This window comes from Notamacropus eugenii, chromosome 6 (assembly GCF_028372415.1).
Source record: "Notamacropus eugenii isolate mMacEug1 chromosome 6, mMacEug1.pri_v2, whole genome shotgun sequence".
Lineage (NCBI taxonomy): Eukaryota > Metazoa > Chordata > Mammalia > Diprotodontia > Macropodidae > Notamacropus > Notamacropus eugenii.
Window position 1 is genome coordinate 62,336,480 of NC_092877.1, and position 15,223 is coordinate 62,351,702.

Here is a 15,223-nt window from a genome sequence, read left to right on the forward strand (position 1 = left end):
ACAACAAAAAGCCCTTCAGTCCTCTGAAATCATGGTTGATCATTGCAATCATCACAATTATTAAGTTTTTCAAAGTTGTTTCCTCTTATAATGTTGTTACTGTATGAATGTTCTCCTGTTTTCCTTTTTCTGAGGGGTAGGATAAAAGACAGAGAGAGAGAGAGAGAGAGAGAGAGAGAGAGAGAGAGAGAGAGAGAGAGAGAGAGAGAGAGAGAGAGAGAGAGAAGGAGAGAGAGGATAAAAATCCCTTCCCTTAAGAAATTTACATTTAATACTCTGATGGATCCATGATTTAATTGGTCTTCCTCTCTCAAATTTCATATCACTCTAGTTCATCCTATACGCTACTGGCAAGGTAAATTTTCTTCAAATCAGTTCTGACCCTGTGACTCCCCTCTTGAACTAACCCCCTTGAAGTCATTTGACAGTGTGGTCCACCCTTTCTTCCTAGATACTTTCTCTTCTTGTGTTTTTATTACATAAATCTCTACTGGTTCTCCCCCATTTTTTAGACTGTTCCTTGATAGTCTCCTTTGATGATTCATTACTCATATCATATCCACTAATGACATGTGAATATAACTCAAGTCTCTGTCTTGGGGCCTCTTCGCTTCTCTTTCTAACACTCTCTTGGTAAGAGTTATCTTGAGCTTAATGATTATCTCTAGGCATATGACTCCCACATCAATACATGCAGACTCAGTCTCTTTCCTGAGCTTCACTCCAGCTTCAACAACTACTAGACATTTGTCTACTAGACATTTCAAACTGAATGTCTCACAGACAACAGTACCAACTATTATCACAATTTCCTTCATCTCTGATTTCTCCTTTTGTACCCTTCTTGGCATCCTCCTGCTCATCACAGAATCCAGAACTAGAAATGAACTTTCAGCTTATCCAGCTGTATCCCTTCCTCACACAGATAAGGAAGCTAAAGCCCAGAGAAGGTAAATGACTTACCAAGACCACAGAGGTAGTGGCAGAAGCAGAAATGGGTTAAGAAAAGGAGTGAGCATAGCCCTTCATCTCTGCTGTCCCTTTCAGGCACCTCTGCCACCATCAATCAGAAACGTCCTTCTCCTTTGAAGTTCACCGCATCTGCTTTATCACCTGGTCCTTTTTGCTATGATCTATAATCCTGTGGGTGACTCTTCCTTCTTTCTCAAATTATCAATGGCTCATGCAATAATCATAACATCAATCCCAATGTGTTACTGTCAGTATTTAGTAAACGTTAAAATGATATATAAATGTTGTCTACTATTCCTATTGAACTTGTAGCTTCAAAAAAAAGCATGACTGTGACATTGAGACCAGTTAGCCTAGTATTATTATTTCCATTTTTAAAAGGTTCAACTGAAAACACAGTCCACCATGTGAACTATATGATTAATGAGGTCATTGGCAGAGTCAAGAAACAACTAAATTCTCTGACTCCAGCCATGAGATCTCCAAGCAGGGGTTGGAACAGATATATAATTTGAGGAATGACTAAAATGAGAGCTGCAAGCAGGCCATATAAAATATAACACATCTCATATTCTGAAGGGTTAAGGGGAAAATTGCCAACACCCAGTGTTACTATACAGTCACAACCAATAGCCACATACCTGCAGTGTCAGAGTCACAGTGAGGATTCCAAAGAAGAGGGCCATGAGCCCAAAGCCACCAATGAGGAGAGGTTTGCGTCCCAGACGTTCAATGACCAAGCCCTAAAATGGAGGGGAAAAGAAAGTGATTGTATTTTAAAGGACATTCATTGAGTGAGCATTCTTGTTGAGGCTGCAGAAGCCAGGCAGCTCCAAGGTCCTAGTTTGTGCCAAACATTGCTGATCACCAAGGAAGGAAGGAAGGAAGGAAGGAAGGAAGGAAGGAAGGAAGGAAGGAAGGGGAGAAGGAAGGAGGGAAGGAAGGAAGGGAATGGAAGGGAAGGGAAGGGACATATTGACTACATCTAAAAATGTGTATTTCTCTGCATAGTTTATCCACAAAGGAGCATAGAGCATGGAATATGATATTCCAAAAGGCAAAAGTATATTAGGGAAATTTTTGTTAATTTATTTTAAACTTAAATACACCGCAAGAAATTAAACATATTATAAACTTAAATACTAAATAAGTGAAAAAATCTGAAAGTAAGAGAGGATCCAAAATATATAGCAATAAATTTCCATTTCAAGCAAACGTACATAATAAAAAAAAACCTATACATTGTGTTCAGAGTTGTCCATCTTTGCTTCCTTGTGAGTTTTCTTTTGTCCTCTGAAAGATATAGGCTTGCAACTGAAAACAATCTCCATGGGAAAAACTTGTCCACAGTTTGTCATTTTTCAACAGAGACTTTGAACTTGCCCTAGATCACATGTGATTTGACTTATCAAAACTTTACTCCATAGAGGGCAGAGCTTCCCAAAATTCAAAATATATAAATTTAATGAACTTTCCTCATATTATACTCTCTCTTCCCACCCACCCTCTCACCCCCTAGACTGTTGGGAATTTGGCAGAAGCCACTTAATTATCTGTTTTCTGATAGCTTGTCTGACCAAGTTGGACAAAGAAAACCATTATCAGTTACTGGCATTGGACGAGAGGGTAGTGAAAGAAACTATCTAATGGAGGGTCACTATCTGGACTCTTAGGGAACATGGTGCCATCAAAGTTAGTACATGGGAAAGACTGTCAAGTCTTGACATGAAAACTTAGGCATAAGGATGACCAACCTCATATGAAAGTCTTTATAGGCCTATAGGGAGGTAACAGGAAAGAGATCAGAAGCAGCTAGTGAGCAATGAGACTACTCTAAAGTAGCAGAATGGCAAATATAATAAAAATGACAATTCTTCCTAAATTAATTTACTTATTTAGTGCCATACCAATCAAACTATCAGATAATGATTTTCTAGAGCTGGAAAAAATAGTATCAAAATTCATCTGGAAGAACAAAAAGTCCAGAATATCATGGGGACTAATGAAAAGAAATGTTAGAGAAGGTGGCCTAGCACTACCAGATCTCAGACTGTACTGTAAAGCAGCAATTATCAAAAACCACTTGGTACTGGCCAAGAAACAGAAAGGTAGACAAGTGGAATATGCCGAGTGCTCAAGACACAGTAGACAATGAATATAGCAATCTACTCTTTGATAAACCCAAGGACCCCAGCTTCTGGAATAAGAACTCATTGTTCCACAAAAATTGTTGGGGAAACTGGATAACAGTGTGGCAGAAACTAGGTATAGACGAATGCCTGACACTGTATGCAAGAATGAAGTACAAATGCATTCACCATCTAGGTATAAAGATTGATACTATGGATAAATTGGTGGAATAAGGAATAGTGTACTTATCAGATTTATGGAGAAGGGAAGAAGTTTTGATTAAAGAAGAGATAGAAAGTATTATGAAGTGCAAGATGGATAATTTTGATTACATTAAACTGAAAAGTTTTTGCACAACCAAACCCAATGCAACCAAGATTCAGAGGGATGCAGAACACTGGGAAAGAATTTTTGCAGTTAATGTCTGTGATGAAGGCCTCATTTCTAAGATATATAGAGAACTGAATCACATGTACAAGAATACAAGTCATTCCCCAATTGATAAATGGTCAAATGATACGAACAGGCAGTTTTCAGAGGAAGAAGTTAAAGGTATCTATAGTCATATGAAAAAATGCTCGAAGTTACTATTGATTAGAGAGATGTAAATCAAAACAACTCTGAGTTACCACATCATACCTATGAGATTAGCTAACATGACAGAACAGGAAGATGATAAATGTTGGAGAGGATGTGGGAGTGTTGGAACACTAATTTATCGTTGGTGGAGCTGTGAGCTGATCTAACCATTCTGGAGAGCAATTTGGAACTAAGCCCAAAGGGCTACAAAAATATGTATACCCTTTGATCCAGCAATATCACTTCTAGGATTGTATCCCCAAGAGATCATAAAAATGGGAAAGAGTCCTACATGTACAAAAATATTTATAGCAGGTCTCTTTGTGGTGGCCAAAAACTGGAAATCAAGGGGATACCCATCAATTGGGGAATAGCTGAATAAGTTATGGTATGTGAATGTAGTGGAATACTATTGTGCTATAAGAAACGATGAGCAGGAAGACTTCAGAGAGGCCTGGAAAGGCTTATATGATCTGATGCTGAGTGAAAGGGGCAGAACCAGGAGAACATTGTGCACAACAATGACCACAGTGTGCGAGAGTTTTTTTTCTGGTAGACTTGGAACTTCATTGTAATGCAAAGACTTAAAAAAATTTCCAGTGGTCTTTTAAGGCAAAATGCCCTCCACATCCAGAGAAAGAACTATGGAATTTAATCACAGAATGTAGCAGATCATTTTCTTTTGTATTACATTTCAGTTTGTTATATGATTTCTCCCATTCATTTTAATTCTTCTACACAGCATGACTATAGTGAAAATGTATGTAATAGGAATGATGTGTAGAACTGGAGCCACTAGGTGGTGCAGTGGATAGAGCACCAGTGCAGGAGTCAAGAGGACCTGAGTGCAAATCTCACCTCAGACACTTCACACTCACTAGCTGTGTGACCTTGGGCAAGTCACTTAACCCCAACCGCCTCATCCTGGGTCATCTCCAGTCATCCTGAGGAATATCTGGTCACTGGATTCAGATGGCTCTGGAGGAAAAGTGAGGCTGGTGACCTGCACAGCCCTCCCTCACTCAAAACAAAGTCAAGTGCAAGTCATGTCATCATTTCTCTGATGGCATGGTCTTCTTTGTCAATGAAGGATGAACACTCACATGTATGGAACCTATATAAAATTGTATGCTATCTCGGGAAGGGAGAGGAAAAGTAGTGGGAAGGGAGGGGGAAAAAATCCAAGATATATGGTAGTGATTGTAGAACACTGAAAATAAATAAAATTAATAAAAAAAATAAAGTAGCAGAATGACCAATGACTTGGACAGGAGAGTCACATTATCTGTAAGTTTTATAGGTATCAAGTACTTCTTACATTCCAAATGGCTTTCACATCCATTATCCATTTAATCCTTTATGTTAGCCCTCTAAGGTAAATAGGATGGATATTATTATCATCTATTGATTTATAAAGAAACTGAGGCACACAGAGGTTAGTTGATTAAGGCTAGTTATTTAAAAAGTTGGGAACAGAAATGTCTCTCATTATTCTGAACTCTGTGTTAGTTCAACTATGCTATCTCCTCCACCCTCATTCTATGTCTGAATTGCTGGTTTGAATAAACTTTTGAACTGGATGTTTGCATCTCTCCCAAAGCCATGTAGCATGGTAGATTCACATACGTATGTATAATTATAGTGGATTCATATAAAATATACATATATTTGCAAAAAGAATTCAATATATACATCTGAAACAAACCTATCATGTTAACCTGAGAAATGGCATTGATGAAACAGTCAGGAACATGAAACCAACAAAAACATTTAAGAAGTAAAATTAGGATGTTTAGATCTTCTCCATTTCAATAGGTAATTACATTATCCTATAATGAAGCTTTCTCATTCTCCTTGTCACATCAAAGTTTATCATGTCAAAAGAGATTAGAGTAAAAGTTACATTTCAGTCACCATTAAAATCTTAACACAGACATTAATTTGATATGAATACCAGCATCTGAAGGTTATTAATGCAAACTATTGACTACAGTCTGACTCTGTATTTGGTCCAGGAAATTGTGGAAGGAGTACTAGATGAAGAGTCAGAGGACCTAAGTTCAAAACCTGGCACTCTCTCTTATTGAATTAATATAATGATTACTATTATTATTTTTTAACTTTTCTGAGATTTATTTTGCTCATCTGTAAAATGAGGCGTTTGAATTCAATGACATCTGAGGTTCCTGGTAGTTTGAAATCTGTGATTTTCTAGTCCCATAAGTAAATTTACAAACTGGACACATCTGGTGGGTAACATTCAAGAATGACTTGGAAAGAACTGTGGAGTATTTAGCCTGGGGAGACTGGCTCCTGGATCTCTAATATGACTAGATCTGACCAGATCTTCTTGATACACAAGGTTACTTCCATCAGCCCTTTTATCTATACTGTTCTTTTGGAATAAAGTATGAACCCTTACAGTCACATTCAAGTCATGAGCTATATCTTACCAAACTTCAGTGATGCCTCTCAGGTTAAATTTGTCTTATTATGGTAAGGTCTCTAATTGTGATAGGGTTACTATCTCTTGATTCTTTCACATCCTATGTTAGATATCTGAAGTCATAGGGCTAGCTTTCTTCTTGTATAATGTAAAATGTGAATTACTGATTTTTAAAGGGGTAATCTATTTCATATGTTGTTCATGCTACCCTCAGAAGTGTCTTATTTAAAAAATATCTGTGGACAATTTTCTACCTTTTTATATCTCATTTTATATCTCCTTTACTCAGAGAGTCTTAAGTTATCTTAGTATTTTAAGTCATGGTCCAGAACTTCAAATCTCATTCTCAGATAGTATCTTCTTAGACAGGTATTTACCTCACAAATTCTCCTTTCTCTTTGGAAGCTCTGCAACCCCAACTTCCTCTGCTCCAACTACTGACTTCTCTGGCTTTCTCTGTCTCAACTAAAATCCCACCTTCTATAGGAAGTCTTCCCTGAGGGACTCAATCCTACTACAGCTTGATCTCATAAGCAGCAAAAGTTGTGTATGAGGTATATGTCTCCTGCAACAGCAGGGACATGACTGTGAGATCAAGCATGACTTCTTGGGAACCCAGCTGGGCAGAATATATCATGGGTAGTAAAAGTTAAATATTGTAAGGGTCATAAAAGTTATACATTGTGTTTGCATCTCCTTATCTTGGGATGTAACTATGATGTCAATTTCTAAGTAAAAGTTAACTCCTGAAGGGGTTCGGGGCAGTCGCTTGCTCCCAAGCCTGCCCAGGCTATGCCTTGAACAGTTTGGTGTCTGTGTGCTCTCTTGTATTCCCACATGCACTCCTGCCCCCTTATAGGTGACCCCTGTTCAAACTTTGCTGTGCCTGGGACGCAGCATTCCCCTACTCTTCTCAATTCCAGTGCCTTCCCCATGTAAACTATTTCTTATTTATTCTGTATATAGCTTATTTTTTTGGCCTCTTTTTGTATCCCTGGGGCTTAGCACAATGCCTGATCCAAGAGCAGAAGCTTAATAAATGTTGATTGATATTCAAATGGCAATAGTCATGAATATAGGAGTCTTTGCCATTAAGGTTTTTATTTTGAGCCCAGGACTTTCAAATTCCTAGCAACTCTTCTTAGCTCCCTTTGAGAAATGTCCTTTGTAACCACATGAATCTCAGGGGATGCAACGTTAGGTTTGACAAGTCTCAGTCTTTCTCTGAGGTCCTGCACAATAACCTGTGAAGATATTAGGTTTCTTGTGTTTATGTCACTTTGAGAGGTAGATGATTCAGTGACCCTCAACAGCAATCAACGGTGATCATGGGTAGGGGACCAAGCATCCTTTACTCCTGTCTTCTTACACTGGTGAATGACCTCCATCTTGATGGCAACTGTAGAGCCACAGCATTTTTTAAGACTGCATGAAACTATTTCTTCCTCAAAACCACTCTCATCCTCTATGAAGAAAAATATATTTTGATCAGTGTTTCAAAATAATTTGTTTGCTTTGTAATTCTTTGTATTTTGTTTGCTTGTTTATTTAGAAACACAACTCTGAGAAAGGGTCCATAGACTTCACAGACCACCAGAGAGGCACATGATACATAATAATAATACACAATAATCAAGAATTCTTGTTCAGCTTCAGTAGCTTTCAAAGTGCGGTCCGAGGACCCCTGGGGATTCCACAGGCCCTTCCAAGGGGGCTCCAAGGTCAAAACTAATTTCATAACAATACCAACATTTGAACTTCAAATATGGTAAATATTGATAGATATAACACATATTAACGAAGCTGTCTTGGAGGGGGTAGTCCTCAATAATTTTTTTTTTTTACATTTTATTATTTTTTTTTTATTTTTTTAATGTTTAACAATCACTGCCATACAATTGCGATTTTATCCCCCCCACCTACCCCCCACTCCCCCCCTCCCTCCCCACGACTGCATACAATTCTGTATAGATTCTACATATACTTTCCTATTGAGTATATTTTCACTATAGTCATGCTATGTAGTCAGACTAAGATAAATGAAAGAATCCGTATAACAAATCAGAACATGATACACAAACAGATACACATACACAAACATGATCTGCTACATTATGTGAGTGACTTCCATATTTCTCTCTCTGAGTGTGGAAGGCATTTTGCCTTGAGGTCCACCATTGGGATTTTTTTTTTTTCAGAAGTTCTTGTGTTATTACAAAAATCTAAGTCTACCAGAAAAAACTCTCACACACTGTGGTTGTTGCTGTGCATAAATAATTTTTAAGAATCTAAAGGAGTCCTAAGACCAAAAAGTTTGAGAACCTCTGATCTACAGAAAAAATCTAATGTTTGCTATTTAATTCCAAGTATTCAGTGGTTTTGGTGTGCTTGCTTTGAGCTAAGAGGCTTTCCTCAGCTGATTTCCTGAAGGACGGATATTTTGAAATAAATGAGAAGCTGATGGAATTTGAGTTTGAAGACAAAAAAGGCCATTTCTGTTTTATCTGCTGTGATGAGGTCCATATGTCAATCACCATTGACTGTGGACACACTATTTGAATGTCTTGACTCAAGAAGAAAGCCACCCTACCTTCATATTGCACTGAATGCTGGGAATTCTCCCAGTTGAGAAGTCTTCAAGATGACATTGTCATACACCCTGAAGGAGAAGGCACGCGTGAGATGCCCCAGGAAGACCAGAAGTTATTCTGTGATAATAACAAGATCTTACTCTGTATGATGCCCTCTAAATCAGAGGATCATAAGAACCACATAACATTGACCCATTGCAGTGGTTACTCTGCACTATAGGAAGAAGATGAAAGCAAATTTGGAAATCTTGCACCAAAAATGTACAAAAAGTTCAGATACTTCTAATGCTAAAGAAAGAGAAACTCATGGGATGAGCTGTGATGTGGACTGGCCATAAAAATGAATCCAGAGAAATATTTGAGAAAAAAATACATCTAACACAGGAATACCTACTGAAAAACAAAGATGAGGTTGAGACAAGAGAAGACAAACTTATTGTGGGAAAGATGAACAAGAAATTCAGGCAGCTCTATCAGAGGCTTGAAGGAGGCAGAGGCCACACAGGAATGTGCAATAATGGAGCAAAAAGGTGTGGAAGTCCATGATATCCAGGCAAAGCAGACTTCTAACAGACAAAATCAAAGCTGGAAGAAAAGATCCAGAAACCAAATGTGGAACTACTGCAGGACTTCAGAGGTTTGTTGGAAAGGAGTTACAGAAAATGGAATTTGAAACTTTTCATTCCAAGGTAGTATAGTTTGTATTTAATCATGGCAACTGAATTTTTACAACTCTATCAAACGTTTTCTCTGTTTTTAGATTTGGGACTGTCACGGAACTACAATTGGTACAGCTGGCCTGAAGATAAGAAGAGATTTATGATAATTGCACTTGGCTCCTCGGGAGAGACATATGCCACTTACATAACTGGAGGTATTCAAATTGAGACCATCAGGCAAACAACATTGTATATGAGGTCTTAATGCCCACAGGAGAAAGGGTGAAAAGGCATGATTGTCAGAAAATTTTGACGCTGGCTGAGAAACCAGACCTGTTGCTTAGAGACCAGATTTGTTTTAACTCAGGACCTAGGTTATGCTGCCCAGAAACCTAGTCAGATTTGAAGATTGATGCAAGGAATGTGAGGAGTTTTCTCCCATTGTTAGGTTTCTAATTTTTCATGTATTGTGATTAACCACTGCATGAGAAATGCTCCTAATTTGATAATAGATAATCTAGGGGTTGATACAATTGTGTCATTGGAAAATTAACTCCATCTTTTATGGAGACTGTGGTCTTTACAGTTTAAAAAAAATCCTGTTAAGTATTTAGTTGGGAATCTTTTACTTAAAATGAATAATATAATAACTTGAGAGTTTGGGAAAGCAACAAATTTTGCAAATATCCAAGCAGTTCTCCAGGGATTTGCCAAATTTTAAGTCCACTGGGATCTTCAGGCTTAGTTAGGTCATGAATTTTATTAATGGTATGAGAGAAGTTGCTGAAAGAATGCTGTGATGTTAAAATAATGAGGTGGTTTAATGAGAAACTAGGATCTCCCACAACTGAAGTAGAAAAGCTACAAGTTTATTTTATAGTGACTCTCATCTGATAGATTGACCATTGCTTATGAAAATTATGAAAATAAATGCATCTGGGATAGTATGTATTGAAGTTACATCTTTGAGCCAGTCTAGTATCAGAAGATCTCTGATTTAAAGAGCTTATTTTGGTGTTAGGGATTAACAAGTAATAGCTTCAGATTTAGATTCCTGTCAGTCTCAAGGCTTATAGTAACCAGTATTTTTCCAGGTTTTTGTATTCATTGGATAGGTATGGTAGTAGAATACAGTATTATTTTCTTAATTTCTAATTACTGATGTCCATTCTAGCATGGATTTAAACATCAAAAGATGGGGAAAATGAGCCCTGTATGTGTTTATTGTTAACTGTTATTACAACAACACAAAAATATTAATAGATGAACCTAAGCTTTGATTGTTGATCTGAGGAAAAATCTCTTAGGACTATAATTTGATATTCTGAATTTTGATTTCAGGTATTATTGTCTGAATTCATGAAGTCAATAAGTCATCCACATGAAAATTCTCTCCATTAATGCAGATCAGCAACTCCTTTGCAACTTTTAGTCTTAAAGAGTTTCACTCATTGGGAAGATCCTCACTCCTGTAGGGGATCAGTCACTGGGCTTCTTACAGACTTTATTCTTTATAGTAAACTAATTCCCTACCTTTATTTCCAGTGGTTTTGTTACCTTGCTCAGCTGTCTTTGATTGGCACTTTTCAGTTTGCAGCCAAACCCTAATGAAAGCAATAACTGCCCTGACTGCTGTTTTCAGTGAAAGAGTTTCAAGTAGGAATCTAATTACCAAGAAGCCTTTATTTTAATCTAATTATCTACCTCTTCATTCAGATACCCACTCCTCAATCTTTTGGCTTCATATTCAGATCTGAGGCTAATAAACTGAATTGTTTTTGATTAGCAATTAGCTGATTCCTAATAAGCCCTAATTCAGCTAGAAGCTGTCTTGAGTTGCTGTGTGTGAATGAATTCTAAGCAGAAATGCAGTTACTAGCAAGACTCTATATTTAATTCCAATTAACTAACTCTTCTCTCCTTTGTGATGGACTCCAGATACTAACTAGACAGACCCTTCTCTGGCTATGGTGCCCTCTAACCTGAAAGCAGTGGCCTTTCTTATTCCCCTCCCCTTCCCCTTTCCCATCCTACTCCAATTTCCCAACTCACCATGTAATTGCCTGTCCTTCCCTGGACCTCAGATTTATCATCTGTATAATAAAGACATCTGATGATCACTTAGACAACTATCAATTCTATCATTTTTTGTTCTGTATTCTTAGGTCCTTTACAGCCCAAAGGTTCTATGATCATTGTTAGCTATAGGATATTACTAAGCCATCCTGCCATATCTGTAAGCAAACATTCAGTATGCATCTACTCTGACAAGGAAGGTTGTGAGCTTGGTGGTGGGAATCTAAAGACAGATATAACACAGATAATGCTCCCAAGAAACTTTCAGTAAAATAGAGGAAAATAGTACATAAGTAACTGTGATCCAAGTAAAACTGAGACAGGTACAAAGGAAAGGTCCATGTAAAAGGGTATGAGTAATTTTATCCAACTTTATTTCTTACTATTTCCAGAATACAAACTTTCATGAGCAACTCTATAGTTTTGGTTCTAATTTACATTGTTAGATGTAATTAAGTCATAGGCTTGGGGAAACTGGAAAAAAATTTCTTCCAATTTCAGAAAGATATCCTATATTTTAATATTTTTGTGTTAATTTCTACAAATGTAAACAGTTTTCATCTACTAATGGAATAGCAGGTAGTAAAGGTAGGAAAGTGATAACTAATGATAGAATATTTTCCAACTAAGTAGATATTATTTTTCCATGTTTAATTGTGGTTCTCACTTGTAGTTACTTATAAAATGCAAAAATATCATTGATTAGTTTTCAGATGGGAAAAGTTTACAGGGACAACAGAACACCAATTAGCTCAACAAAGTGGCTATAAATTGTTGCGTTAGGCACCAAGTTGGAGACATCATTTGTATTTCACATTCTTGTTCTTGGACCTGTGAAAATTCCCTTCCAAACCGTCGCTTGGGACTACATGAAGTAGATGAACTGGTCTGCAATGGGGTCAGGCCAGTTAGAGTAGCCATCATTATGACAGTCATCAGTTACAATGAGCCGAACATCATGAAATTAACCAAAATGAAGCAATAAGTTTGGTTATTGTGCACAGTAAGACAAATGTTGTAATGCTGATCAACTGTGAAGGACTTGGCTACTCTGATCAATACAATGATCCAGGACAATTCCAAAGGACTCATGATGACAAAAGGCTATCTACCTCCAGAGAGAGAACTGATGAACTCTAGGTGCAAACTGAAGCATAATTTTCTCACTGTTTTTCTTAATTTTTTGGGGAAATATTGCTAATATGGAAATATTAGCATGATTTCACATGTTTAATTGATATATTGCTTGGTTTCTCAGTGGGTGGGGGAAGGTTTGTGAGGGAGGAAGAGAATTTGGAACTCAAAATTTAGAAAGAAGAGAATGCTAAAAATATTTTTTTTTTAAAAAGCTAAATAACAGGATTTTTTTTGTCTTAGAGATAACAAGAGAACCATTGAATTTTATTGAATAATACAGTGACATGTTCAAATTCATGCTTAAGCAAAAACACTGGCAATTATGTGAAAGACAGATTAGAGTAAAGAGAAATGAAATCATTTACCAAAGGTCTCAGGGCTAGTAAACGTCACAAAAACTCGATTTAAATCTTAGCTTTGGTTCCAAGTCAATTCATTTCTAAATCCACTCCCTTTATGTTCTGTTGTTTCTCTATAACAGAGGAATCACTTTTAAGGAAAATACTATCAGCCTTGAGACTGTTGCAGTGACCTGGTATAATCAAAAGAACTGGAATTAAAAATTGCTGTTCAGTTCTGTCCAACTCACTGTGACCCCATTTGTGGCTTTCTTGGGAAAGCTACTGGAGTGGTCTGCCAAACCAAGGCAAACTGGGTTACACGACTTGTCCAGGGTCACACAGCTAGTAAGTGTCTAAGATCAGATTTGAGCTAAGGAAGTCTTCCCGACTGCAAGCCTGGTGTTCTATTGTATCACCTTCTGGGTTCAAGTTCCAGCTCTGCCATTTTCTATGCTTATACAAAGCGCTTTAGCCCTATGGACTTCATTTTCCCCTACTATAAAATCAGAAAGTTGGATATTTGATCACTAAGTTTTCTTCTAGCTCTCTAAGTGAATGAATCTTTGATAAAAATACAACACTTTGTATACTATAGCCATCAAATAGTGTTAGATCAGCATCCAATGAAGAGATTCTGGGGGTTGGAAGGTCTGGGAATTTGGATGGGAAAAATTACAGCTTTATCTTCATTAACCTTTGGCTTCCTTTGTAATCCTATACATTTTAGTTTATGCCCTTATAAACTTTATTCTGAAAGGTGGTCCATAGACTTCACCAGATTGCCAATCTAAGCACAAAAAAACGGTTAGGAACTCCTGAGTAGAAGCCGTAAGAACGTTATAAAATATAGTAAGGAAACAGCTTATTTAAAAATGCAGCCTTTGGGGGATATCTTCATTAATTCTGCTGAACTTTGCCTTCTTTTAATAATTATTTTATGTAATTTTTAATAATTCATCATTATGAAGGATGACTCACTGGGAGGGGTATGAGAAGGATCCAATGAGAAATGTCAATGACAGAAACAAGAGATATGAATTAAAACATTTTTTAATGAGCACAAAGTAAGATCACTTGAGCTCAATTTAGATTGCAGACCTAAAGGTGGATGAAAGCTTTGGCTTGAACCAGGCACCCATTAGACATGGTAATAATATCTAACTCTTCCTATGTCCAGAAAAGATACTATTCTCTGTGAGCCAAGAATTTGGTGACTAAATGAAAGAGTGAATGTTAGCAAACCTAATTCTGTAGGGAAGAATGAACGACATTAGGGCAAAAAGGAGAATTGTGGATGCTTTTAGTTTGAGAAGAAGATAGAAAAAGAATAAAAGCTAAAACAGAAATTGTGGAAGGAAACATAAAAGTTGATTTATTTTTCAGGTGAACCTCTGTTTAGAAACACTTCTTTTTTCTATTATGAATTGTAAAGCTCTTCTGTGGTATCATAAAGATAAAGGATGTCAACCTGATAGAAGCAGGTAGTGTTTAAATGCAGGTAAAATAAAAACATTGATCCTTCCTATTAAAACTAAGCCACACCATAAACATTACATATTCTTCTCTGGAGATTAGGTAAGAGAGAACAAGAACATGAGTATACGTTTTGTGCTATTTTTATAAATGGAATTTATTCATAGACCTCTCTCTGAATCTCCTCTTCAAGGAACCAGATAAAAAGTTAGTCATTTTCTCTGGGGGAGTGGTGATGACTCAGATCTATGGAGAAAAGCAGACATATGCTGGAACTCATTCATAATAACCCAATATTTGCTTTCATATTTTAGAGAAGAGTACAGAAGAAAGAACTCCAGACTTGGAGTTAGGAGACTTGGATTCAATACTGGCTCTGCCTCTGATGATCTAAGTGATCAGAAGCAGGTCACTTAACCTCTCTGACCTTTAGCTTCCTCATCTGTACTTTAGTAATTCAACATTTCATAATTGGTTGGTATAGATACTCCCTCTAATGGCAAGGATCAGAATCCTTCTATGATGTAGTAGATGAATTTCCAGAGTTCTTATGGCCAAAAATTCATGACCCTAAAGTCAAATAAGTGACAAGGTCCTTCAAATTTAGTTATGCTGGCCTTTGGGTGACAAACAAACATAGCATCCATTACTAGACCTGTCCTTGAAATCCTTGAAACTTGGTAGAATCTATCAAAACATGTGTTCCATTGATATGTTCTTCAAGGATCCAAAGTTAACTCCTTCCCACTGGAAACACAGTAGAAGGACTTTAGGTCTGGAGATGAGAGAACCTAAGTATGTATAAAGGGTCTTCTATTT

At 37.1% G+C, this 15,223-nt stretch overlaps 1 protein-coding gene across 3 annotated transcripts in view; it reads right to left on the reverse strand.

Moving 5' to 3' along the window:
• Nucleotides 1–15,223, reverse strand: part of SLC2A9 (solute carrier family 2 member 9) — a 327,171-nt gene that overhangs the window by 89,289 nt on the left and 222,659 nt on the right. For all 3 annotated transcript variants that reach the window (XM_072620227.1, XM_072620226.1, XM_072620225.1), the window contains one exon: nucleotides 1,614–1,715. In XM_072620227.1, coding sequence (XP_072476328.1) covers nucleotides 1,614–1,715 — 102 coding nt within the window. The remainder of the gene's footprint in view (nucleotides 1–1,613; nucleotides 1,716–15,223) is intronic.